This window comes from Emydura macquarii, unplaced genomic scaffold, assembly GCF_026122565.2.
Source record: "Emydura macquarii macquarii isolate MOO-44397 ecotype Brisbane River unplaced genomic scaffold, CSIRO-AGI_Emac_v2 contig_75, whole genome shotgun sequence".
Taxonomy (NCBI): Eukaryota; Metazoa; Chordata; order Testudines; family Chelidae; genus Emydura; species Emydura macquarii.
The window spans coordinates 8,435,226-8,461,434 of record NW_027130212.1 but is presented as its reverse complement, the minus strand read 5'-3'; the positions used below and the strand labels follow the sequence as shown (position 1 = coordinate 8,461,434).

The window sequence follows — 26,209 nt, the reverse complement described above, 5'->3', positions numbered from 1 at the left end:
TCAGCTTTCACACTATGCAAATATACATTTTGGTGCTTCCATAATCTAGTTCTGACTGGTTTGTAATTCTAATAAAAATAACACAAAGTAGCTTGCGTAACTCCCGTCGACTGCTGTGCTTCCCCTCTGAGCGGTATCTTCACTGCGCCACTTGAGGGGGTGGTTTACCAGCGTCAACTTCTGGATCGATTGAGCGGGTGTTCACTGATTGCTCAGTCGATCCAGATAGGTTGATCTGACGGCAGCAACTTTGCTGCCATCAGTATAGACATATCCTAAGCATTCTTTGAACCCTCCATCCTCAAGTATGCTGCTCAGAGGGGGAAAAGCAGCTATGTGAGATGTCTTTCAATTTACCCCCACTCCACCTGACGTAGGCATCATGGTCTACGCATTAAAAGAGGCCTAGTCACACTGCCGGTGAAATTCAGCGGTAGTCGACGAGAGTTATGCAAGCTACGCAGAGTAGCTTGCGTAACTCCTGTCGACTTCGTAACTTCTGTTTAGTGCGCCATCCCCAGTGCACTCACTACTCTTTTTGGGGACGTGGTTTTATTAAATCAACTTCTAGATCGATTGAGCGTGTCTGAGCGTGCATGGATTTCTGCAGATCCCCCTTTGGGCTTGTCTACGCTGCCCACAGTTCAGACTTTGGGAGCGTGAATAGCAGAGCATGCCAAAGTGCTGTGTTGTAACTCCCCTGCATGGACACTGTGGTCACAAACTAAAAGGTTCCCAATTTGCATTACTGTAGCCCTGTTTGAAGAGGGCTAGATTAATGCAAACTAGGAACCTGTTAGCCCGCAGCATCCACACAGGTGAGTGATAGCACAGCACTTTGGTGCACACTGCTTTTCACATACCCATATTCTTAAGTGTCGGGCATTGTAGATTGTAGCTTTGTGATCCTTTCCCCTGCTGACACCAGATTACTCCTCTGTCAGAACCACAGAGTTCTTTGATTTTAACATGCTTTTGCATGCCAGTGACTGGGGAAAGTATGCTGAAATGCTGTTCATTGAAATGAGTTTTAAAAATGGCTTCACCCCATATGAATATTCTCCAATGTGGATACAGATTATGGTAATGGAGAGAGGTTCCAGTGTTGAAAGGCCATAATTGGAGATATTTAAGTTTAGATTATATCTAACTGCTATCTAGCGTGGTTCAGAAAGATTATTCAGCCACTTTTCTGGTGATAGTGTATTGAGCACCAGGCAGACCCAAAAAGGCTTGAGCAGGTCATGAGAGAGAATAAATCCCAGTGGTGAGAGCCCTCGAATAAGAGTGTCCTGTTTGCCCACATCCAAGAAATAAGTACCAATATCAGACAAATAGGGCACTCCAGCTAACTCTGACTACTGTAATGGGGAAATACATATGGCTCACCAGAAATCTCTCTTGTAGCCTAAATCATATGAAATTAATTGTTTACCACCCTAACAAAAATAATGACTTATTAAAGTGGCCATTAGAAGCCAAAGGTCTTTGATGTCTGAGGTGCACTAATGTGTCAGTACTGACTTTTTGTCTTCACTCTTTCAGTATTACGAGATGACTTCAGACAGAACCCTTCAGATGTAATGGTAGCTGTGGGTGAACCTGCCGTGATGGAATGCCAACCTCCAAGAGGCCATCCAGAACCCACCATTTCATGGAAAAAAGATGGGTCCCCCCTGGATGACAAAGATGAACGAATAACAGTAAGTGTGAAAACCTGACATTTGAGAATACTTTTCCTTTCCATTCACATTATTCCTCAGCAAACAACACTAATCTATCCATTATTAGCATGTTGAGCTGCAGACCTTCAGCTCCTCTGCATTCCCGCTCATCTGCTACTTCCCTAAATGTTGCAGAAGGCGCATCTCATTCACACATAGCTGGAAAGTCTAACTTCAAACTTATACTGTCTAATTGTGAGCTAGGCATGTCTATTTGTTAGAAGGATCACGTGCAACACAGTCCATTCCCAAACTTGAGAGTAGAGCTGCCCAGAAAATAAAAATCCCTTCCTAAGAAAAATGTTGCATTTTTTAAAACTATTTTTATTCCGAACTGGGATTCAATGTCAAAACCACAGAATTTTTCATGAAAAAGGAAAGTGCAAAGTGAAACTAACATGACCCTTCCTGTCTGGCTTCTGGAAAGGTTAGGTTCCCCATCTCTTTGCTTCTCTGGGCCCCAGAGTTGTGGGGAGGCTGAGTCTCTGGGTTCTGTACCTCTCTGCCTGCCAGAGCTGGGGGGGGATAAGGGGGGTGGGACTGAGTGACCTCATCATGGTAGCCCTCCTGGAAACTTTTGTCAATTTCACTTTCTGCAGGTAGACAGCCAGCAAGCTGCCATTTTGATTTTCCCAGTGGAAAATTGAAAGATTTCAGCAAAACTCAAATTTTCCCATGGAAAATTTCAATTTTAAGAAAGAAGTATTTTTGTCTGAAAAATCATGATAATGAAAATGTCTGACCAGCTCCGCTTGAGAGTTGTGTTGCAATCTGTAGTTTGTGAAAATAAATTTAATTGTATTTTCCACATAATTTTTCTCTCTCTTGATTACTATTGTTATCTAGGCTTCACAGTGTTTGCTGCCAAGCTAAATAATATACTTCAATGGTAAAGGTGAACCATTAGTGGTGTAGGTGAACCATTTTTAAAATTCCTTTGAAATGTCTCTGCTATACCTCCCACAGTAGAGTTATGGAATGGATTAGAAAGTATAAGAAGGCTTTTGGGACAAAGTCATATTTCTTTAGGGAGATAATGGCTTATTCCGCTTTCTGGAGGTAAGCTCTCTTCCCATTACAAGTGTCTTCATACACTTATATAGGCCGATGAGTACAATGCACTGATTATTCTGGAATATGGAAAAAGCAGCTTTTCAAATCAGAAAGCCATCATTCTTTTAATTTTTGACGTGCAAAACAATAAGCTATTGAACTTAACTAACTTGTTCTAATGCTAATGCATAAAGAATTCAAAAATACGCTTCCAAACAGACTTTGCTCCATATGGATGGAAATAGCAACATCTGAAACTATATTTCTTATAAGGTCATCTCTGCATTGTGTGAATTACTACTGTTAAACTGATGTAAAACACTGCATATATGCTGTATATTCCTTAATCACCTGTTGAAATGAATGACTCTTTTAGGAAATAAACGCACAAAACCCCAGCAACTAAGGTTCAAAATAACTGTCCTTGTTTGAGATCTAAATTGTTTGGTTTTATTTTCATTCTTAAGAGCAAAACAAAGCCTAGGTATTTAGTACCAGAGGTTTACAAAACAGCAAACAGCTGTGTATAATGATGGGTTTGTTTTTTCAACCACATAACTATAAAGTTAAAAATACTTTATAGAAACCTGGGCTAGATTCATAAAAGGACTTACGTGTTTAACTGCCGCCGGAGGTGTCTGAATCCCAGACTCAGGCCCCACTGGGATTTATAAAACCCCCGCTCAACTGCAGTTGAATCCTCTAGATGCCTAAAATCGCTCAATGCCTCAACTTTTGCATTTAAAGATCCCTATGTTTCTGTCTCTGAACCTGTGAGCTGCAGCCCCAGGTCAGGCTTCTGACACCTAAACCCCAGAGTGATACACTAACTGGGGGAAGATAGGGTGTTTCTGTACCTGACTCATCTGCGGGCCCTATCTGGGAAGTGTGCTCAGACTTTGTCTACTGAATCAGGCCCCTGAAGCTGAGCTTACACAAAATGGTGAGAGGTTGGGAGGGGGAGGCAATAATGACCTTCCTTGTAACTTTTATCTCAGAGATTAGGGTACTCACCTAAGATGTGGGAGACATCCCCACTCACCCCTGTTCAGGTTCCCCTACACCTGAGAGGAAGAAAGGATTTGAACAAGGATCTGCTACCTCCTGGGTGAGTGCCCTTACCACTGGGATGTTCTTGTGCGGATCCCTCAGACTCTCAGGTTGAAACTGTTCTAATGTGGGTAAACGAATAAAATTAATTGACACAGGCACTGGATCCTGGGTCTTCCACCGCCAAGGTGAGTGCTCTAACCAGTAGAGTAATTCTTATGCTTCTGTTATGTCTCTAGCCCCCATGATTCTTTCATTATTAAATGCAAACTGGAAGAGCTTCAAGAGGAGAGACTGAGAGAGCCTCATATTGGAATAGTCCATAGCCCAGTGGTTTGGGCATTTACTTGAGAGGTGGCTGATACCAGTTCAAATCCCTTCTTCCCCCAGGAAGAGTAAGGCTTTGCATTTGAGGTCCTCCCACATCTCAGCTGAGTACCCTAACCCCTGGGCTAAAAGTATTGAGGGAGCGCCTCCTTCCCCTCTCCCTGGCTTCTTGCTAAAACAGCATAGGCCTCTAACACCAAGAGGGTTTGCAGCTGAGAATCCCAGACAGAGGGAGGCCCCTCCCTGCAGCCTGGGTTTGGACAACTATCTCCAAAAGGGAAGCGGGGTCTAGTGCACATCCCTTGACTTGGAACCATTACCTAGCTTAGGTGAGAAACCACTAGCATGCTGGCTTCAATGAATCCCATTCTAAGGCACCTATCTGTCCCTATTCATTGTACAGGGAGCCTAGGCACCTATCTAAGGCTTTGCGAATTGCAGTGATTTTCCAGGCCCCTGAAAGTTAGGTGTGGCAACACTCTGTCAACATACCTAGGTTTCTTTGTGAATCTAGCCCCGTATTTATTAGTTGTTTCAAAAGAAATCCCCTCCAATCTTACTTAAAATGTTTGTTTGCATTTCCCTGCTTTGTAAAGTCTATTGAATTTAGGTAAACAGAAGATTAAAGCAACATTACATACCTTTATGAAATGCATTCTACGAGTGTATTGTCTGTTGCTAGCATTCAGTCTATCATAGGAATGTCTCGTGTTCTTTAATGTGATGCATTTTCTTGTTGCACTTTAAAAGTGCTGTTCTCCCACCTGTGAGAACAAAGACACAAAGGAAATGGTCATTAAATGGCAACACCATCAGTTTTTTTGATGGTCTTAAATCTGTGCTTGTTGTGGAGGAATAGCACCTAAGTCTGTCTTTTTGCTTTGTGATGATCATATACTGTGGCCATCTAACTAGCATTCTTCTGTCACTCCACTTGACAGAATCATTTTGTGCTATCAGTCTGTGTTTTTAAAAACAAACAAACAAAAGTAGGATTTGACATAGGTCTAGGAAAAAAACTTGATTCAGATGCTGCTTTGTGCTGAAATGCTCTTCTTGTAGTCAGAGGTGTAAATTAATGTTGCTGAGATGGCAAACTCCACTGAATGAATTTGTGTCATATTTGCCAGGCATTGTCTTAAACAGCACCATTAATAACTTGGCATCTTTCTCATACAAATGAGGTTGCAACTACATTGTAATTCCGATTCCCATTTATATACAGCTGTAAAGGAATCTTGCCAAGAAGGATATATGCACATTCAGTTGTCTGTCTTAGCAGCTTTTAGTAACAATCAATATTTTCTTTTTTTGGTGGTATTTTGGAGACAAAGGGAAAATAGGATGTGGAATGGACAGCATGCTAAAGGAGAGACGTAAAAGATATGGAAAACATAATGTTAGTGAGGTACAGCTAAAGCAAAATTCTTTATGTAGTATTATTTCATTTAAGAATAGAGTCAGCAAGAATGAAGCCATTAAAATGATTAAAATAACAGCAAAGGAATAGTACTGAAAATAATATTTGAAAGCACATTTGTCAGGTTAAATTGGCAACTTCTTACCTAGCGTCTTTTGTTTGTGCTTCCACACAGGTTCAGTGAAATCCTAGATCCACTGAAGTCAATGGCCAAACTTCCATATCACCCATTAAAATTTAGAACCTTGGGGTAATCCATCCCCCACTTTTGAACACAGTGAAATTGCACGAACATGGAAGCCAGAGAGCAAAAATAGGTGGATATGTGTGTGTACATATAAAACTTATGAACACGAGAACTTATGGAAGTACTGGTAGTAGCAGCTCCGGAAGTAAGTTTATGTCAGGCTTTTGACATTGACAAGATGTGACCTGTACATGCCTAGGGTAGCCCACTTGAAAATGCCACAGTCAGGGCAGGCTGCAAAAGGAGACCAGATTCTCCTACAGCTGGTGGCCAACACTGAAGTTAGATTCACCAACCAGTCACAAATAGAGCTCCTGATTTCCCACACTGTTTATCAAGAAGTGTGAAAAAAGAAATGCACAGCCCCCTTTATTGCATTTCAGTCTCTGGCTCCCAATAAGCAACTAGGTCCAGTAAAGAGATGTTATTTAAACACTCATTTCACTTTACCAAAATGTTCTCCTGAGCTCCAGAGGGGTCAGTCAGATTACAAGATCAATATTAGTTTGGATCTTACCCAAAATACCATGCTGTCAGTCAATCCTTTTGTATCTAAAACTAAAGATTTATTATAAAAGGAAGGAAACAAACAAGAGATCTTAAATGATCAAAAGCAATCCGATACATACATATATTTACCAGATATTTATTATTTACCAGATTCTTAGCAGTATTGGAGTTTGCAGGCTTGTATAGTTCCTCTGGAGTATATCCAGTACCTGGATGGGTCTTAGTCCTTTGTTTCACAACTTCAGATGTAGAGTAATTGATCCAGAGATAGGAACAGGAATGTCCTGTTGCCATGTGGCCTGTTTCAAACACAAGCACACAGCACAGGTGCATGGAAAAGCACTTGGAGTTCCATGTTCACAGGCATGTCTCTACACCTGCTGATGACTCATAGGTATAGCCCCTGGCTTCTCTCCCAGGGCTCCTTGTATATCTGATGGCCTTGATGGCCCTCAATCTGGCTGGACAGTGCTGCTGCTAGTTTTAGATAAGAAATATCACACCGATTCATAGCTTACAATAGAAAGATAATACACACATATAGATGAGCTTATTATATTCAGCAAATCATAACTTTTCCAATGATACCTTGCATGGCATATTTTGCCAGATTTGTTGTAATTTTGCAATATTAATATAAATGATCACCCCTAATCCAGATAGTATCACACAAAACTTTCAGAATTTAATAGTTTAAATCAATTGCCATTTTAAGAGAACTAGAAGTGAGAAATGCTGTTTGTAGCATTTGAATTTTTGAAGGCACTGTATGTGCTGATAATATAAATGAATATAAACATTCAAAAAATCATACTTTTTTTGTTTATGGGTTCATTCATGTCACCCTAGCTATACCACCTCCAGAGGAGTCTTGACCTGTGAAATGACCCCTTTATTAAATGCCTCCAGCATCTGAAAACGTTTTTCTCTTCAATAACAACAGTGCCTGTCTTGGACTTGCTAGAGTCAGACTTCACAGCCAGCAACTGATAGGAGGTGTGTGGGCAATGAAATGTGAATAAGGAACACAGGCAGTAGCTTGGTTCCTGAGATAAAATCTGAGGAAAAAAGACTGAGACATTTTACCAGCCCTGTAGTTAAGAGTCCACTGAATTTGTATTTGCACTGCTTTATTTAAACCTATTTTGAGAGGAAAAAACAGTTAAAGTAGATCCATGTTGAGGCACAGCTACCTGTGGAGCACAATAAAAAGAAAATATTCTTTTGTCCTGGCAGAATTAAGGAAATTGATAAGTTTATTTAGGTAACACAGTAACATTTATGTTAGCAATCTTCACATATTTTTGTCGATTTGTGTGGTGAGTAAATATATATTACAGTGAAATAAAAATACAAGTTTATCAAGTCATGAAGTAAACTAAATGGAGCAAATGTGAAAAAAGAATAAATGTAGACTAAGCTATCAATGATGAATTATACAAAACAGACATCTTCATTGACCGCAAGTATATTAGGGCTCTACAGTTTCTGGTTCAGGTCAACCTCTTTGTAGGCTGATCACTATAAATGTTTCCCCTCTGTGTGTCTGATGTGCTGTGTGAAGAATCACTGTCTAAACATTTTATCTCCTTGTTTATAAAGAAATATGTCCAAAAACAATTTTCTCAGAGTACTAGAGCTAAACATGGTTTTCCTCCAGTGTATTCTTTATTCTGTAGTATAAAAGCATATGCTTAGAAATCTGGTTACTCCCTGTTTGTGTATTCTCAATTACAAGTATAATGTGTTGGGTAAATGTTGATTTTTAATTTAATTTGTTGCCTCTAAAAATAATTGTCATGCTGTCAGAGCAAAACTGGTGACTTTTTTCCTATGGGGGCTTCTTGGAAATCAAAAATCCTTCCTGTACCACTGGAGAGCCCAACAGCTAAACTTAAATACAGCCAGGTAAATAGCTGTGGTTTCACTTTCTGAATACTTCTTTTAAAAAAAATTCCTTTTCAAAAGTTTGTCTTCACAAATATTTCCTCTGCTTGTGCGAGAAACTATGAGAGCACCAGGATTTGAACACATTCAGTCAAAACTGAAATCCTCACTCCCTCTATCTCTGAGGGTTGGGAAGTGCTATTATCCCTATTTTACTAATGGAGAGCTGAAACATGAAGAAACGAAGTGAGTATCCAAGGTCACATAGGAAGTCTGCAGAAGAGCAGAGTATTGAACTCAGGCCTTCTGAGTCCTAGACTAGTGTCTTTACCACTGGACCACGCTTCCTTGTGTTAACCCAATAATTCAAGTTACGTCAAAATAGAGCATTAGTATTCTATACTAAGAATATCCACAGACTTGCACCAAAATAACTAAATCAGTTGTAATTCACAGTTTTAGTTATTTTGGTCTCAGTTTCTTTATTGATAAACTCTTTTACCCATTCCGTTGCCTTTTGTTTCAGTGGCAGTTCCTTCTTAATGTATTAGGTCTCACAAAATCACAGTGCAGCAGAGATGAATTTTATTATCCCCATTTTTCATATGGTAAAATGTATGCAGAGAGGTTACTTGGTAGCACAAACCCACAAGCGGCTCTGTTTCAGACCCAGGATTAGAGTTCAGGCTTTTCCGGTTTCCATTCATTTCCTACAACCCCTACCTCATCCCTCAGAAATCCCTCTTAATTGTTTACATGACAAGAGTGCTGATGGTGGAAAAAAGAGGGAGTGCTGAACATGAATTTTTAAGAAGAATTCCTTTACATACACATGAAAGGAGATTGTAGCATTTTAAAATATCTTTGTAATTGACTTAAAAAACAAAGCTCTTTCATTGGAATTTGGGTGCACTACTGTAATTCCAATTTTTCCCCTATCATATTAACTCTTGTCTATCATTTATTCTGAATCATCCTCATTTAAGTTTTTAAAAGAAAAACTTGGAGATGCCATTCATCTTTCTATGTTCAAGATTCTGAGCTTTTAAGATCAAAGTTGCAGGATGAATAATGCATATAATTTTTCATCCCCCTTGTGTATGGCTGTCTTGTAACATAAACATTTTTGAATGACTTTAAATCTTGTTTTAGAGAAGTTGTAGCTTGAATTCTCTTTCTGTTTTTATGTGACCCTTCGATAGCACATCAGAGGTATGAAACATTTTGTGTGTCTTGAAAAATACTGTTTTTCCAATAATGAGTGGTGAAATCTTGACAATATGCAAAAATATGCTGCTGTCGAATGAATGAGTCCATCAAAGCTACCATCCACTCAGAAACATTTTGTTTGCCACAGTGTTCCTGCTAATTAATTAGATTACTGGAAAAGGGCCAGATTCATAATTTTTGGAGACTATTCACAGCATCATTGCTTTAAAAGGAACAAAAATAAATAAAGTAGCTGGATTCTAAGGTGATCTTTGTCGTAACAACACAAAAAATCATTATGCATATCAGTAAAAATAGATCAGTTCCTAATGTAGGTGATGGGGAAGAAAAGGCAGAAATTAATCCCATCTGCATCCAGAGGAGCCCCTCCTTCAGAAGATAAATTGCAGTTGGGAAATATGCATGAAGGAGGAGGCAACAAATTGATGGAGGAGAGTTTGTGGTTGTCTGTTTTGGGAGTAATGCTTTTAACCTGTTAAGTGCTAGGTTACTGATGCTGATAGTATTCCCTTAGGCTAAATTTCTAAAACACTATCAGGGTGCAGTATTGTCTTCATGCGGTGTGTTCAAGTTTTCTTACCTTCATTCTCTTCCATGTCAGTCCTTTTTCCCCCTCCCTCCTGTTTTTTTTATTAATTTATTTTGAAATTATTTTGCAGGAGTTCTATGGCTTATGTTATGCAGGAAGTCAGACTAGATGACAATGGTTCCTTCTAGCCTTGAAATCTGTGAATCTGTTAATTATTTCTTTAGTGCCCAGAAATGTGCAAGACGATTTAGAGACCAGTCCCCAGCTTGAAGAACGTGTATTTCAGTGGTCTGGTCCTGCAAATATTTACTCACTGAATAATGAAATCATTAACATGCAGAAGTGCTCGTAGGTTTAAGTCCTAATTACATGACATACAATGCAGTGGGGGAAAGGAAATCACATGCAAGTGTTTTATTGCATCTTAATTATTTTATTTTTATTTTTAGGAAGGATTACTGGCAGGCATCAGTTGCAGATACACAGCCATTTCTTGTTCTCCTGCTGTCTGTTTTCCCTTCCCTCCATCACCAATTTCCTCATACCACAGTCCTTCCTCCTTATTCCCCTCTAACATATCCTTCCTAAGGGGGCTGGTCCCTCTCTCTTCTCCTCATCTTCCTTCCTCTGCTGATCAATTCTTCCATTGTCTGCTTTACATAAGGATCAGGAGTAGTTATGTTAATGATTTACATTTCTCCCTACATTTTTAACATTGCTTCTGCTAAAAAATATGATCAGAGTTATGCTAAATTAACTTATCACCCAATGGAGAGGAATTTAAAAGACTGGAAAATAATTTGGGATCACACAAATAACACTAAAGGTAGAGGAGGTTTCAAATCCTGCTGCTACTTCCTCCATAATGTTTCTAAAATCTGACATCGTCTTTCTGTCCACACTGCTAAAGCTCTAGTTCAGTGTCATCATTATCTCCCATTTTGTGCTATCGGTTTGCGCAATAACTACCTTAATGATTGTGTGATCTGATATTCATTTTCCTCTTTCTGTCTCCCCTTCAGTTTATCTGTGTGTCAGACCCACTTGTTACATCTTGTCTCAAATTAGACCTTAAACTTTTCAGGGCAGACTTGGCTTTTCTTCTGTGTTTCTGCAGTGTTTATCTCAAGTAGGCGCCAATCCCGATTAGAGCCTCTACATGCTACCAGAATGCAGCTAATAATAATAATGGCTGGGATTTTTGAAGAAGCTAACGGGAATTAAGTTTGAAAATCCCAGCCAATAATAATAATGTTCTTCCCCTGCTGGTTTGCCTTTTTACATTTTCTGTTGTTTCTCATGGTCAACTTTCTTAGACAGTTTTGTGGGGGACATCTTACTCTCTTGCAGTACCTCTGTGCCTTCTGAAAAATATGCCAGTCAATCTCAGATATTATTTCTGAATCTTACTCAATAGAAAGAATTGCCAACATGTTTAAAAGCTCCATTATTCATTCTGAGCTTCATCAACAGGTTGTTGCATAACATTTTGGACATGATAAATCACATTAAAGAAGCAGTCACTGGGAAATTAGATACGTGTAGAGAATAACCAAAAACATGAGACATTTCATCATGGATCTCCAAGATGAAACATTACCATGTAGAACTAGATGAGGAGAGCCACATGATGCATGACAACAGAAGTGCATCAGTATGGAAAGTTCATGAATTATGAGAATTTTAGGGTATTCCCTTCAGATTTTTACTGAATTAGACAAGGTCTAATTTTTCATTTAAAACAAAATTGACCTCCTAGGTACTCTGGTTGCAAAGATATGCCTTAACAATGTGAACCATTGTTTTTTTCTGAGTCTGCATTCAGACAAACTGAAACTGCAGCCTTAAGAAAAGTGTGAACTTCCTCCATGTATCATAATTCAGTGTTACATGAGAAGGCCAATTATGGCCAATCAGCAGCTAACGTTGTTAACCATTTCATTGCTGATCACTTTACCACCAAATCATTTATTCTCTGTGGCTGGATTTATGTGTCACTTCCTCATTTTTGGTTAGTTGTATCTGTTCCATAAGCTGCAGGTTTTCAATATGTTGTGACTGCATATTCCTCTGATTTCTGGGTGATTAAGATACTTTATCTTTCTTTAAAAAATAGAGTGAATATAATTAGTGACACTGTAGCTGCCATCTAAAATGAGGTAGACATTGCATTGTGTAACATCCAGATAATTGCAGTTTTTTCCATATTACTTGGTCCAGGGGTAACAAAAGCAACTTACTAAAGGTCATGGTGGATTCTCCATCACTGACAAATTTTAAATCAAGTTTGGATTTTTTTCTAAAATATACACTCTTAAGAATTATTTTGGGGAAGTTCTATACAGGAGGTCAGTCTAGATCAGTGTTTCCCAACCTTTTAAGTAGCAAGTAACCCCTAAGTTCTGAAAATTTTAATAAATACCCCAACACTCAATTTTCCACGGGATTTTATATTTACAAATTGTGAGCCGTAACCTTGGAAGAAGGGCTAAGTATACAAGGCCTATCTCATATATATGATAGACATCATATACATATGATAGATGTCAGATCTAGTGGGGGAAGGGTTACCACCTTTACACCAGGGGTGCGCAACTCAAGTATGTACCTGGGCTAGAGGTGATGTTGGCCAAAGCTTGGAGGCTTAGAGCGGCATGCCAGTGCTGGGGAATATAAAGCGCCACGCCAAATTTTATGCCATAGATTTGAGAGGAGGAAGGGGTGAGAGAGCAACAGGGAAGGAGGGCGAGAGAGAGAGAGACAGGAAAAGAGGGTAACTGGTGAAATCTGGGGCTGTCATAGTTGTCAATTTCACGGCTCTAGCTGAGTTTTCTGGGCACTGAGCTTTGAGCCAGGGAGGGGGGCTGCCACCTGGTCAAGTTGCAGGCAGCTGCCACCTGGCTGCCAGCCCGGGGGTTGGGCGAATGCCACCCAATCTGAGCTAGGGCAGAGGAGGCTTCCGCGCCGACTGGGACTCAGGGATGTGGGCAGGCGGCTGCTGCCCATCTTCAAGCCAGGGTGCTGGAGGCTGTCCCTCGGCTTAGAGCCGGGGCGCAGGTGGCTGCCATCCAGCTGCGAGACCAGCTCACGAGACACAGCAGGCTGCCACCGGGCTCCCACCTGGGAGCTGGGACCCAGTTGGAAGCGGGGGGCTGCTGCCCACCTCCCCCAGAAGCTAGCAGCTGCCATCTGCCTCCCAGTTGGGAACTGGAACCGGGCGGGAAACGGGGCTGCTGCTTGCTTCCCAGCTGGGACCAGGTGGCTGCCGCGCACCTTCCCCAAAAGTCGGCAGCTGCCGCCTACCTTCCCTTCACTGTGTTTTTCCCAAGGTACCCCCTGCCTGTGTCTCATATACCCCCAGGGTACGCGTACCACAGGTTGAGAAACTATGGTCTAGATGATCCCAAGAGCCCCTTTCTGGCCTTGGAATCTGTGAATCGATGAAAAACACTCCATTGTATTAAACTAATACATATTTTGAGCACTTTATTTTACATTGATATATAGCATTAAAATATAAAAGCAGAGCAAAGAAGAATGCAATGAGAATAAGTCCTTCTTCATATACTCTGCTTATTTGAAAGAATTTGAAGGCTCCTAAACTGAGCCAAAGTTCTCCATGGATTTCTTTTGTCCCAGGTCATGAACTGATAACCTAGATAGAGAGAGAAAATAAATGCCTGCATCTCGGATTAGATTATGTAGCAAATAAAATATGTGAGATATCTGAGTTTTGATATTTCCATAGGCCTAGAAAGTAGAGGATATCAGCATTTTCTTGTTAAAGGGGCTTATTGAGGCTTTTGAAACTCAGGGACAATCTAAAATGATAAAATTGGAATCTGGAAGAGGATTCTCCCTCTTAAGAAGTTGAAAAAACAGGTGGTTGTTCTCTCAGCCTGAATTATTTGTGATACTCAGAGCATTCAAGATTGTGTTTGGTGAATGGCCAGAAGCAAAAGTGATTTAATATGTCAGGAACTAAATTGCTTGTTACAAAAATTCTCTTACTAAAAAAGAGAAGATTGTTTAGCAGTTATTGGAAACTTCAGGGAATTGAAAGGAGACTTTGTTTATATTAGATACAGTCAGGTTGAGGACTAGTGTTAGATAGCACACCCAATGTATCTTCTACATCCAAAGAACCAAATAAATGTTATATGTTATATGTATGTTATAAATGTATGTTAGCAAATCTGAAAGGGAATCAGAGTAAGGGTAATACAAATATTTTCAGTGGCCAAGACTGATATATTATCAGAATCTAGAGTGTGGCTCTATTTGCCTGGGCAGCATGCTTACAGTTACATAGTATCATTAGATGTTGCAGGAGAAATACAGAACTGGAAACTGAGGTCTTTATTTCCCATTTATATTATACATCTATCCTATATCTGCTGGGTACATTTAAAATTACAGTGTTTAAAAAGATCTGATAAATAGCAAATACATTGACAAAAAGCTTCACACTGAAAATATTCTGCCTACCATCTCTTTCACAAATGAAAAAAAAACCCTCCTTTCCCAATCCACCTTCTCAGGAAACCCTGAGTGAACAGGGGGATTTTGCAATAGGCTCAGAAGATCAGAAAACCGAGCTTTGTGTTGTACAAGAGCAGGTGTGAGTTTTTGGACTCTAAATCCCTCCACAGAGAATGCCCTTTTCTAATTCCTGTTATAGACTTTGTGTTGGATCAGGCATCCCATTTAATCTCAGTTGTTGAGCAGAAGCAATGAGGAGAGGGGCGATGTTTAAGGGAGCCAGGAACCAATCTGTAAAGAGCGTTTTAAATTAAAACCAACATCTTTAATTGCATCCTGGAACAAATACAATTTATGGACCAGCGGTGTAATGTGCTCTTGGCAAGATGTACTGCCAAACAGAATGGGCAGCTTCATTCTGCACTAGCCAGACCTTTGAGTGGTTACCGTGTAAGTTTTGCTAGGTAAAAATAAAAAAAGTAATTGACTTTCAAATGTCTATTCATATTCGGTTACCAATTTATGAATTAATTATATGAATTAATTATTTTGAAGATAGTATTTCAGTTCATCTTTCATATGTGGTTTGGAGCTATGAATAAATACTGTAGGTGGGATCTGATTTGTGTTTTGTTTAAATAATGCTGCTGTTTGGTTGTTGGGAGTAGTTTGGTCAAACTACCAGGGCATCAAGTTGTGTTGAACGACCTAGTTCTACCATTTCTGTTACTCCTGTTGGTTTCACGGGAATCCTATAAACATAAGCCCTGATTCAGGAGAGTCCTTAAGCATGTGGTAGACTTAACTCTTGTTTTTAAGGGGGAAAAAGGTTATTTCCATTTATATAGAACTAGAGAGAGGTAACATGTAAGTTATCCAGCAGCAGGAGTTTGATTCAGTTTATAGCAAACTTAAATATAGCAAAATCCTCTCCCCATTGCCTTTTCAAACAAGAAAGCCCCTTCCTTCTGGAAGGGATTTGTGCATCTTTTTTTTTTTTTTTAAGCAAGAGTAGACAGTATGTATTTGAATGTTCTTGGCATTTTTGTTATTCCTCGTCACTTGCTGACAGCAGTGACCACATGTTGTCACTTAAAAGGTAAATCTCGGATGTCTGCTAACTGACGCTTTATTGTATATCCTGCTTTTTTTATTCATTAGTTTTGTAAACTAAAAACGACGTTAATTTTTAAAAGTACGTTTAAAAAAACCTCAACAATCTATGTGCTGAGTTTGCAAATATTATGTCTTCTAATCAAAAGAAGAAAAATAGGGGGGAAGAGAGGTGCCTGTTGGAACCTTGAACAGACGCGAGTGATTAGAGTTCCCTTGTTTGGATTGCTTTGATTTTTGTCCTCCATTTTTTGTTGTTGTTCTAGATACTTCATTTTTGCTTTTTTTCAGCTTGTTTGCATAGTTTTCCTATACCAAATCTCCTATGATGCTTCTGGTCATATGAAAAGTCTAGTCCAAAGCACAGTACTTCAAAAATACTTTTTCAGTTCTTAGGTTTCCTTGACCCTACGGAGTACTTCTGTCTCTCTGGGTCCATGCTCTGACATGTCCCTAGTCTCTATTTGCCAGAAGCTGGGAATGGGTTGCAGGGGATGGATCATTTGATGATTACCTGTTCTGTTCATTCCCTCTGAAGCACATGGCATTGGCCACTGCTGGAAGACAGGATACTGGGCTAGATGGACCATCGGTCTGACCCAGTATGGCTGTTCTTATGTTCTAATACACTTTCAATTACATCTAGTCAGGCTTCTGCCAAGAACTGAAATCTGAGATGTTCAAAAGCATGGAACTGACATAGAATTGGTTGAAAGAACTGAATTTGGCTAATTAACTTCCATTGGAAGACACACAAGATGCAATAATCAGCTAATCTTTTGCAAAGATTATGATGACCAGCATGACCAGGCTTTCAGCAGAAACCTTGCATGAGACTGTTTGGTGAACTAGAATGTAAATACCACATCCAGGGGATCTCTGTAACCCTTATGCACCCCTGCTAGTTGGTATCAAGAGCTCTGGGGTCACAGGAGTCTCTCTGGGGCAGGGGGTGCAGTGACAATGAGGATGGAGGCATCTCTCTGAATCTCTGGGGCCTGTGCTGAGGCTGTTGCTTCTGCTTTCTCATCCCTGCTGCTCTCTGCCCCATCCTTCCCTGCTGGCCTGGTGGACAGCTTGTCCCTACAAGGTACAGGGTGGTTGTTGAGGGAGAGTCCATGACTCCTGCTGCTCCTCCCAACTTGTCCGCTGCTTCGAGGCTCTGTGGCCCTCCCCGGGAGCTGCTACCTCTGCAGCTTCCTTCTGCTGCTCCCGCTGCTTTGCTGCACTCCCCCTATGCTGATTGATGATCCAGGGAGTGGAGCGGAGCTTGGGCAGCTCTATGAGGCAGCAGGAACGGGGAGCCCTATGAGGCAGAAGCTTTGTTAGTCTGTGTGTGGGCCTCAGTGACTCTTTTCAAGCTTAAAAAAAATCAGCTGAGGTGAGGTTTGCACCCCCATGCATCTCCCCCCATACACTTTAAGCACTGTTCAAAGACATATTATGACCTTTTCCCAGGTTTCTCTGAGTTTCACAGAGATGCATCTTTCACTCGCTACCGCAGTCATTTCAAACCTAGCAATTCATTCATGAAGCGCTTGGTGGGTGAATTATTATGGTCAATTGTGATTTCCACCATGAATACCTTCAAGCAGAAGAGTGTTGCTCAAAAAGCGCAGGCTACAGAAGGCCAATGAAAAAAGATCAGAAAAGTGCAAGTGATCTGCCAAGTTTCTTAAAACATGCAAAATTCCTGTGAACAATCCATGGATGGTTCCACTATTCGCACTTTGAGCCTTTCTTAGCTAGTGAAGACATTAATTAGGGTTCTTAGGCTTGTTGATTCCAACACAGGGATTAGTGTTGAATTGTTGGATCTTGGAGTTTCTGATTTCAGGAAAAAAGTTGCCCTTTGGTTGCTAGTATGATTGTTATGGATGTAGACACTGAAAGTGGTTTGATTATTGAAAGCATGGGGCAGAATTTTGACTTTGACAAGGCAGATCTGCCTACTTGGCCACAAGTGACAGATTCTGTTAGCTATCTTTTAATAGAAAATGTTCACATTGTTAATTTAGAACACAACTTTTCGCCTAGCAAACTCAAAGGAAGGCAAGGATTAAAATTATGGTTCTTTGTCAAAACTCTTAATGGGTAGTTACACGGGTGGGCTTGGTTGATATACAGTTCAACTCTTGCCTCCTCTTTCTTTTGTTTGCACTTTCAGCCAAATTCTTCATCTTCATTTGCAAACTATAAAACTGTGGCAAACTTCACAACTTTTTCTCCTTTAGCAGGCCAATGTTTTGTGCCAACAGTAGGAAGCAATCTGAATGGAACTTGCAGAATTATTGGACAAGAGTCAAACTGTTATAAACATGTAGACCTGCTATCAGCTGCAGAAGGCCATGTGGTGCAATAGTTCTGTGCACAGTTGATAGGTGTTTAGTTCTGAGAAATTCAGGCAAGAAATTAGATTGTCCTCGTTATGGTTTTTTGGGTTTACCTGAATTACTTGCAAGGTAAGACACTGTGTTGCAATGTCATGTGGAAGCTACTAAGACTAGTGTCGCAAAGGTGACATACTTATCAAACTGAATTCAAAGTGAATTTATCAGTAGGATTGCAAGAAAAGTATGGCAGGTTATTTACGACAAAGTTAGGAAAGCGAAGTACATCTCTGTTGTGTTTGAGTGCACTTCAGACCTCTCCCAAACAGAATAAATGTCTCAGGTGTTAAGAAGTATGCTGAGGTTTTGAAAGATGGGGTGAAGGTTGTGAGCTTTGTAGATTTCATTGCTATCCACACTGAACAGGGGATGGCATTTATGGAAATGATTTTAGAGAAACAGAAAAAAAAACTGTTTAGATATGGCTGATTGCAGGGACCAGAGCTATGACAATGGAGCTAACATGGCGGAAGCATACAGAGGTGTGTAAAATTGAATTCAGCAGTTAAATCAGTACGTAACTTTTGTCCATGTGCTGCCCACTCACTGAATCTTGTTAAAGAAGCTGCTGCAGTGGTTGTTTCTCAAGTCGTTTGTATTTTTTTCAGTTGTTCAAAGATTATATACCCTTTTTTCTGCTTCTACTAGTGGTTAGGATGTATTGAAAAAGCATATTAGCATTACACTAAAATGCAAAGCACAACAAGATGGGCAGCCTCAGCAGGGGTAGAAGCAATCCATCCACAATGAAATCAAGTTGTGAAGGTGATTTTGATGCATTAGACAAGATCAATGCTTCACACAATCTAATGCCAGAACTTAAATTGGAAACTAATAGCTTGCAAATGAACACTTCAGAGTTTTCATTTGGCTGAGATATGGTATACTATGTGACCAGAAATTAACATTGTGAGCAAAAAATTGTAGACTTTGGGTCTTGACATTCACTTGGTGGCCTTTGAGATGCTTTGTTGGAATTACGGACTTCTTGGTTTGCTGCATGTAAGGAAGCTGCTGCTTCACAGGCTGAATATCCACCCAGTTCAAGAGAAACTATCTCAAAGGAGGAAAGTAATGCCAGGCAAATTTTCAAAGGAGGAAAGGTCATCAAATCCCCCCAAAACTTTTGAATTCTAGGTTTTCAAACCTTTCTTAGACACAATATTAAAATAATAGAATGACAGGACATGCAATTATTATGGAGTCAGAGGAAAGTGTGTGTTTTTTTTTTAAGAGCAAGAAACTGAAAAGTCTCAACAGCAAAGACCTAAAGAGGCATGCTTGAAACTTATCAAGCAGCCACCCTGAGGATGTAGACTATGAGAGTTCTGAGAATTAGACTGAGCTCTTCACCAGCTTTTGCAAGCAAATCTTTGACTTAGAAACAAAGGTTCCCATCGATCTCCTTAGCTACATTCACAAAAGATCTTTAGATGCGACTTTCCCTCACACAGAAACAGCATCGTGTATTTTTTGCTATCTTCCTGCAACTGTGCAGCTCATGAAAGGAGTTTCAGCAAACTAAAATTAATCAAGACTTAGCTAGGAACATCAATGGGGCAGGACAAGTTAAGTAATTTGGCAGTTGTTTCTGTAGAGGTCTCGGAAGCAAGGCAGAAAGACTGGGATGAGCTAATTAATGAGATTCCTTCAGAGAAGGCTAAGAACATCCCTTTATAAAAGTATTGAGGGATGAGTGTGGGGTTTTTTGCAGCCAGGGGAGCTCCAAATATGTCTTTGAACTGGGCCCAGAAAGATCCTCTTTCCAGTAAAGCAGCAGTGTGAGTCTGAACAAATTGTACCTGTGCCCAGCAGAACTGTTAATGGATTTGAGTACATGTTGTTCTGTATATTTAAGATTTCAAGAGAAGTAATAATAATATCTATTATTTCTCAGGGAAATGTTGGTTTAAGAACAGTTGGAAATTAGCTGTGGGAAGGCTTATAAAATGGACACACGCTCCTATTGGAGCTTTATGAATTACTCCTTTTTAGAGCTGTAGTATTTTCAGAATTGTCACAGACTTCACAGAAAATATTAAATTGACTAAAACAATGAAAGTCCTGTAGTACCTTAAAGACTAACGAATTTCTGCAGGCATAAGCTTTCATGGGCTACCACCCACTTTGTCAGATGTTAAATCGACTGTTTTCAAATTAGTATTCAAAACTTCCTCTAACTGCATGTGCACAGACATGCGGGTGTGGCTAAGAGAGTGATCTTTCTGAGGTAAGGATGAGAGTGCTGGAACCATGTAGAGTGGAGCTTGGCTAAAGTACGACTGGTCAGCCAAGGACCTACTGGCCTGGAGACAGGCAACACTGTGAGGATCCAGCATTTAAGAGACACCAGAAGGAGTGGACTAGAGAGTCATGAAGTGGCACCCAGGTAATATGAGGTGACTGAGGGAGAGGGATAAGTAATCTGAAGGAACAGGAGGCACTTGTGAGCCAGCAGACACAACGCCAAAGAGAGCTCAAAGATCACTACAGAAAAGAGAGAGAGAGAACTATTTGTAGGTCAACCCCAGAGGGCTGGAGGAGACTCTGCAGAAAGAGATGTTGCTAGACTCAGAGACAGGTGACAGAGACAGAGATATGTCACTTGCTGTGTGGTCGCCTATGGAGGAGACCAAACTATCTCAAATGTTATCTATGGTAAAGATAAAACTCCAATTTGACTCTGTGCTAGCAACTTCTGGCCAGGGAGACATGGGATGGGGGTTCGAATGTCAATTGTTTATTTTTAATGTTTTTATTAAAATGTTTGTAAAATAAGGAAGATGTATCATGATCAGTGGAGCTGGAGTCAGAGGGCCCATGTTCCCTGAGGGACTCTTATAGAGGGGGCTCCAGGCAAACAAGGAATGCAGGGAGTTAGACTGGAGGCAACTTACCCACATGGACAGGAGCAGTCCACAGGGTTTTAATAAAGTTCCACTTGTTCAACTTAAACTGCAGTCAGCGTCACTCTTTGCTAAAGCAACATGGCTTTTGATAGTGTAGTCTGCAGGGCAAGCTCCTTGTTCTTGCTGCCTGAAGGAGAGTAAACCTTTCATAGTTGAGGATAGAGGTGTGCACCCAGGGGGTGGGGGGCAAGCAGGGGCACCAATAATCATCTCTGCCATCGCCCCCAGCTTCTACCCTGGGATTCCCTCCCCGAGCCTGTTCCCCCCCCTTTTTTGCCAGGGTGGGAGTCGGGCTGAGTGCGGCTGAAGGGACGTGCCTGGGAAAGCACTGCAGCTAGCACTCCCACTGAGCTCCACTAGCTCTGCCAGAAGGGGCGCAGCAACCTGATGAGTCCCATGCCTGCCTCACCCGCAGCCTCCAGTAAGTGTTTGGAGCCTGCTTGGGTTGTGCAGAAGGTTACTCAAGACAATGAGGTGGGAGAGGCAGCAGCAGGGGCACTGGGAAGTGGGGGGGAGCATCCACCAGGGGGTACTGGGTGGATGGCCAGTGTTTAAAGTGCCCCTCCAAAAGCAGTCACATTTAAATCCCTGCACTCAAAAGGAAATAAGATCTTCAACAAGCTTAGAAGAAAAGTGTGAATTCCTTGAGAAAATGGTGCTATTAAAAATGTAAAACTCCAAAAAGGTAAAACATGAATGTAAATTCTTTTCTGTGGAATGTGCTGAAATTGTTCCAGCACTGGTTTGATTGATACGTGCCATGCAGAGGTATGTTTTTCTTGTGGCACGGAATATGTGATTTGATTCCTTGAATAGAGTATCCAACCTTAATAACGGTTTTGACTCAAGGTTACTTATCTTGGTATTTTTGTGTTTGGTATCATGGCTTTCCCTGTCACTTATACCATTTTATAAAATGCATGTTTGGAATGTTTGAATAAGAAGGAGGGATTTTTTGTTGGTTGGTTGCTTTCCTTTTTATAACCTTTGCCTTTGTAGATGTGTCCAGTTTTTATTAAATTTTGTTTTGGAGACCGTTTAACCTGGTGGCCTGTGGATCTTAAGACCATTTTGAATTGTGGTGCTCTGTCTAAGATATTGTCTCAGGTTAAGGCTTCTAATAGTCAGGCCTCAGAGGAGGGCTGATGAAAGCAGGGGCTCTGTTCAGCTTTGTCATATGGAAATGTACAATGTGTTCAATTTGGAACTGTTACTGTGGACACTGCAATTGAAAAGTATCTGATTAGAGTAATTTTACAGTCTATGCTAGCCATCCCAGATTCTAGGAATGAATGAATGAATGGTTCCATTTTGCTAAAGAACTGCTATATTGCATAGAATTAAAATTTTGATGTTTCTCACCAGAAGAATGAACATAGATTGAAATTATGTTTTATAAGTGAACTGCAAGACATTTTTCTAAAGGAAAAGTAGTTTTAGATGAGAGGAAAGATGGTTTTGTGTTTGAAGCACAGTAAATCTGCAAGTCACGAGAGCTGTATTCTTATAGTCCCAGCTATGTTGCAGTTATGTTCTTTGCAGTATGATCTTTAGCAAGTTACTTAAGCTGTCTGTGCTTCTCATTCTCCATCTTTGAAATTGGTATGATTATCCTTACCAGCCTCACAGGGATGATGTGAGACTGAGTTTATTAATGCCTGTAAAATACTTAGAGACCTTGAAAAGAAGGTTCTACAGAAGTGCAAAGTATTGTTATTAAATTCTAAATCATTAACAGGTTCTATTTGTAGGCAGAATGTTAAAATAAACTAACTCTGTTAGGTCTACACTTATATAACATGACCTGAATTGAGTATTCCATATTTCCCTTATAAGAGCAGATGCTGTTACTCTCTGTTGTTATACACCGCTTCTTGCACTGCTGTTGGCATTTGTGATTTGTACTGGTTTTCAAAAATATTTTATTTTTATAATGCAAATATATCTGTGATATTTTAAGTTTGTACATGGAGTTCTCTATTTTTGCTCACATTAATAGTTCCACTGAGTTTGATGGGATTACTCAAATGTGTAAATGTTTACAGGATTAAGCTCATAGACTGTAAATGTGTTTAAAGCTGACTTTACATTAAAAGAAAATGTCTGTTTGAGCAGTTGCTCTCTCATATCTGAACATGGAAGATTAAGTGCACAGGTGTTTTTCAACTTCTGTCTGCACTTGGAGTCATGGATCTTGAAAGTCTATTAATTGTTCCTGCATCCTCTTTATGATTACAACTCCTATTGAAATCAGTAGGAGTTTTGCATTCAAAAGGGCTGCATGATTAGTTCACATTATGAAAAGTATTTTCATATATGGTGTACTCTCAGGGTGAAATCAAATTTCTCATTCTTAAATGTTAATTATCTATAAGACCTCCACCAATCTGCAGGTTATTGATGACTTCAGGTTTATCCTTCCAAAACACAGGGATTTTGTAGAATGATAATTCTTCACACTTCTAAGAAACTATTACCAGATGGTTTAAGGCTCTTATTCTTGAAGGTTACAAATGTAGATGATCACAGTACTTTGGAGAGAAAAATCAATGTATTAAAAACCTGGAACTTTAAAGTAGAATATAGGAGCAGCTGTTCATATTTGCAAAATCCTTTAATGCAGCTTAGTTACACCAGACTAATATGCCTGGTCTGAAAATAAGAATGTAACCTTTGAAAATGTTTTAATCTTTGGGACTTCAATAGGAGCATGTTTTAGTGAGAAAGAGGTCTAAACTATAGCCAAATGGGGGGGGAGGGGAGGGTGTGTGTGTGTGTGTGTGTGTGTGTGTGTGTGTGTGTGTGTAAACATAGGGTTTGTGTGTGAATTTAGAGTCCGTGAAAGAGACAAAAGATTGAAGTTTTCTCTACTTGTAACAAATACATCCTGGGCAGTAGTACACGCTTCCTCACACTGGAAAATGTGACTCACTTATTACCTTGAAGGATCACACCCAGAGATACCAATTGTTCCTTTGACCCCTCTGCTGTGACTATCAACAGGGTTAACAAATCAGTACAATTTGTGATGTTGGTTTCTATGATCTGGATACCTGTCCATTTTGGTCATTACTGATCTGGGCTGGATTCAACTACTGAGCTGCAGATGAAATCTTCTTTATCCCTTTACCATCCTATTCCCTCAGACATATATCTGGATTGTTCTTGAGAATGAATTATATTCCTTCTGTATTGTACATTGATACATAAAAATGTGTGTGAATTTTAAAAATCAATGGTTTGCTCCATTCCCTGCTTGTATTACTAGGTCAACCTTTAAAATGAAATATTTCTTGCATTTAACTTAATGACCCCCCTCTCCAGCTCCCAGCTGTGACAGATGTGGCTCTTCATGGGTCCCCATGCCATTTTGATGTCCAAGAGGGTAAAACAGCCATGTTACACGCTGCCAAGCTTGCAGCTCATCAGTGCAGGCTTTGGGATTGATTCCCTAAGCAATAGGTACCCCCATTTCATCAGACTTGTACTCTAGAACAAAACTTTAACAGGGCTCTCGTAAGCCTTAAGGCACAATAACTTCCCAAATTCATGTCCTGATTTGTTGATATATACACATATGAGGTCCCTGTGAAGGTTTTGCATTACAGTGTAGGGTTTTGTTATCTGTTGGACATGGAAGTGAAAGCCTTATGTATGGAGTGTTAGAGTGTGTTATTGATAGTATTGTAGGTAATACGAAGGTGGAAAGGAATGCACAAGTCTTTCCCCTTGGCTTCTTATTTCTAGGATTTTAAGGTTTGGGTAGATGGAGTATGTTCTGCCACAACCTTAATTGTCACTAAACACAGTTTTTGTTTGCTAATTTTATTATGGAGCCCAGTGTTTGTGGAAGAAGTTTGTTTAACATGTAGAAAAGTGCTTTATTGTCCTTTTGTAAATAAGAACTGCCATGAAAGATTCCTTTTATAAAGGAAATGCAACTGTTTAAATATTAAAGCTGTGACACAGACACAACAAAAGGAACTAAAAATTAAGGCTGATTCTCTTTACCACCCTAGTGAAGTGGTATTTTTCCTCCACAGGCTGTAAGGGAAAATATTAGCTTTAAAGCCGATTGTAATCAGTGCTGTTGGTTTATGCTATAACCTCTAGTTTTCTTTATGTAGGGATTTTGTATTTTATCATTTTGATACTGTACCTTTCTATTGATATTGATCATAAAAATTAGGTCAAGACATCTTTATGCAGCATCTTCCCTGCATGATATTAATTACTTTATTGATCTTATTGTTGGGAAGGGAAATGGACAAAATAACTCAAAATGTAATTTAAATGAAGAAGATATATGATACACTGAGCAATTTAATTTAATGTCACAACAAGTCGAGATCATTCCTTTTGAACATGTAACATTTTTATTTCAGAACTCAATAAATTGTTTAAGATGATGTGAAATTTTCAATGGTTTCTTAAAAATTCAATTTCCACAGGGCGAAATTCTTTTTATTTTGCAATTAAAAAGCAGGTGAAAAAATAAGATTGAGTTGCTCCTTATGTACATATATAGCCATACCATGCTATGGGACACATAATGTAGGACGCAAGGACACAAAATACATTAGTTAAGCACTGGTGTTCCAACTCCAGAATTGTTAGCACTACTTCCTTTATTCCTTGTTAATCATTTGAAAGTCTCCTTTCTGAATACTAACTAGTCTTAGTCCTGCTGAGATTGAACTCTGTTTACATCTGCCAACCCTAGATGTTATAGCTTCAAATACAATTCTCTTCTCTGGATCAGTAGCAGGTAAAGGAAACTCTACCATGATAGATTAATACCTCTCACTTTTATGTTTTTTTTTATCTCCTGTTTAAGCTACGCTGGCAATGAGATAGAAAATACTCATGAAAACATGGTGGCACTAAAATAATGTCAGTCAAGCAAATGGTTTTTTTTGTAGAAATGTTTGAAACATGCTGTCTAGAGGGAAGTCAGTCCTTCTGATTTTGTAATCGTAATTTTTCTGAGTCTTCTATTCCTCTTGACCAATACACAAATTGCCAGTGGGATAAAAAAAAAAAAAAAAAAAACAGCAAACAAACTCTGTGCTTTATTCTGGCCAGCCAGATCTTTGTTTTGCTTACATTAGAAGTATTAATGAAAAACATTAGACAGCTAAGATTTCCTATTTCCAACAGTTTCTCCCCATTCCTTGCCATTTTTTTTTCTTGTGGTGCAATACCCTTCTAACAACAAGAATTGAGCCAGGAGTTTAAACACAGTATGGCATCGGAGAGAAACATCAAGAAACTGCCTCAGAGGAAGCAATTATCCCAGTAGGAGTCCACAGCCCTTTCAACAGCTTGGTCAACCGCC

General features: G+C 39.8%; 1 protein-coding gene across 1 annotated transcript in view; it reads left to right on the top strand.

Annotated features, from left to right (window-relative positions):
- Positions 1 to 26,209, top strand: part of ROBO1 (roundabout guidance receptor 1) — a 935,708-nt gene that overhangs the window by 793,514 nt on the left and 115,985 nt on the right. The window contains exon 5 of the mRNA XM_067543346.1: positions 1,546 to 1,703. Within this exon, the coding sequence (XP_067399447.1) occupies positions 1,546 to 1,703 (158 nt within the window). The remainder of the gene's footprint in view (positions 1 to 1,545; positions 1,704 to 26,209) is intronic.